This window comes from Phalaenopsis equestris, unplaced genomic scaffold (genome assembly GCF_001263595.1).
Source record: "Phalaenopsis equestris unplaced genomic scaffold, ASM126359v1 Scaffold227658, whole genome shotgun sequence".
In the NCBI taxonomy this organism is placed as follows: Eukaryota; Viridiplantae; Streptophyta; class Magnoliopsida; order Asparagales; family Orchidaceae; genus Phalaenopsis; species Phalaenopsis equestris.
Window position 1 is genome coordinate 3,407 of NW_018245643.1, and position 1,896 is coordinate 5,302.

The window sequence follows — 1,896 nt, forward strand, 5'->3', positions numbered from 1 at the left end:
TTCCCTTACCTGCTCGACGGCACACTCCTCGGCGCCATGAATGGCCTGGCAAGAGTGCGGTGAGAAGTCCATAACCCGGCGAGCGAGCGTAATGGGATTTTTAACGGTCGTGATTCCCGACACGGCCCCGCATCGTCGATCACGACCGTCCATTATACTCGCCTCCATTTCCACCGTCCCTCGGGCAGTCAGGGCCGACCCGCGGCCCGAATTGAAGAACGGGTCCGTCTCCAATTCCCTCACCACCATTTCAACCACGTCGACGGCCGCTGCTCCGGCGCTCAGCGCCGCAGCGCCTATCTCAAGGCACCGAGCCAAAATACGCTTCGCCGCCGCCTGACGTTCCTCCGGCAATCTCGGGTCGACGCCGGCGCCGCCGTGTACCACTATAGCCCAGCCACCCATTCCTTCTTTTGTGATTGGATGGCTGAGATTTGCTGTTGCTGGGAGAAAGATGAACTTCGAATTTATAGAAGGGGGGAATATTCCCGGACGTGAGGAAGGTTCGTGAAATGGAATTTTGGGGAGGGGTTGGAGTCCGGGGGGAGATTCAGCTGTGCTGTGGAGGCCACGTGTGAATAAATCTTATAAAAGCTATTGCCGTGGGGAAATGTGTAACATTTTGGTTCTGCAGCGTTGGATTTTGTGTAAGATTCGTGCAGGATTAGTGGCATTTCTGAACACGAATCGTGATGCAGAATTAATGGATGCTGACGAGTGATATTATTAGTGCGGCCATTGAGAGTTGGTTTGCAAGTGGGTGTGCGGGAATCTGGACTGGAATCTGCCTGTCGATTCCGGAACCTTGCAAGCTTTTTCCGGTGATGATTTTAATATTAATAATATATATTATCTATTAGAATTTGTAGAAATTTATTCAGTAAAATATGTAGATTATATCAATGATATACTTTTTTAGATCTAGTTATATAATATTTTAGTTATATTATTTTTATGAATTAATAATAATGCTATTCTCTATACAATTTAATTATACGTGTAAATATTGAGGTGCCATGAACATCCTTATTTGGGAATTAAAGGAGATAATAAAAGAATCTTTTTCATGGTAATTAGGGAAGATTTTTAAATTTGAGTCATCTATTTAGTAATTCATATCACAACATTCATTCAATAATTTTTTTACTATAAAAATCAAGACATGTGATTTTATCGAGATACATTTTAATTCACTTAATAAATTTAATAATTAAAATTATTAAAAATAAATCTTCTTGGACTAATTTTTTCCTTACATTTAATTATGAAAATAAATAAAATTATTTTAATTTTGTTGCAAATATTTATTTTTTAATTTGTTTGTCATCATGATGATATTAACTTTTAATGACAAATTATGAACATAAAATGGAGTTAATATATTCAAAACACGTTTCTAATGATAAATGAATGATCTAAATTTTCGTCAAATTCTTGGCCAATAAGAGATCTCTTGTAAAAGGCATTATCACAAACTAAATTAATGGACCATTAGAAGCTTACTAGCCGTTAAATAAAAGCATAAAAAATAAATTTATTTATAAGCTTTACATCTTACAAATATTGAAAAGATATAGGTATTGACGATACTTATGTTTCGCCTAATTCATGTTGTCAAATCAAAATGAAAATGTGTAATCCCGAATGATTTGATGGAACTACAATGGCGAAAGCTTGGTTTTTTTTCATAAGGCTACGATATGAATTATGTCATTTATTGGGCTATTTGCATATGTGCCACACAATTCTTATGAATTTATGTATCTAACCTCTATATATATGTGATGCATGAAAACATGTATTTTACTTTTAAAATTTGGGTAATAATAAAATTTATATGATATTAAAAGTTTGATTGATGTGCATAAGGGTGTACACGAGCTGACTTTGAGTAAA

The 1,896-nt window shown here is 36.7% G+C and overlaps 1 protein-coding gene across 1 annotated transcript in view; it reads right to left on the minus strand.

Annotated features, from left to right (window-relative positions):
• Nucleotides 1-457, minus strand: part of LOC110037943 (probable isoaspartyl peptidase/L-asparaginase 2) — a gene marked incomplete in the record, with an annotated part of 2,854 nt that extends 2,397 nt beyond the window's left edge. The window contains 1 exon segment of the mRNA XM_020742690.1: nucleotides 10-457. Within this exon segment, the coding sequence (XP_020598349.1) occupies nucleotides 10-405 (396 nt within the window).
• Between the last annotated feature and the right edge of the window lie 1,439 nt (nucleotides 458-1,896).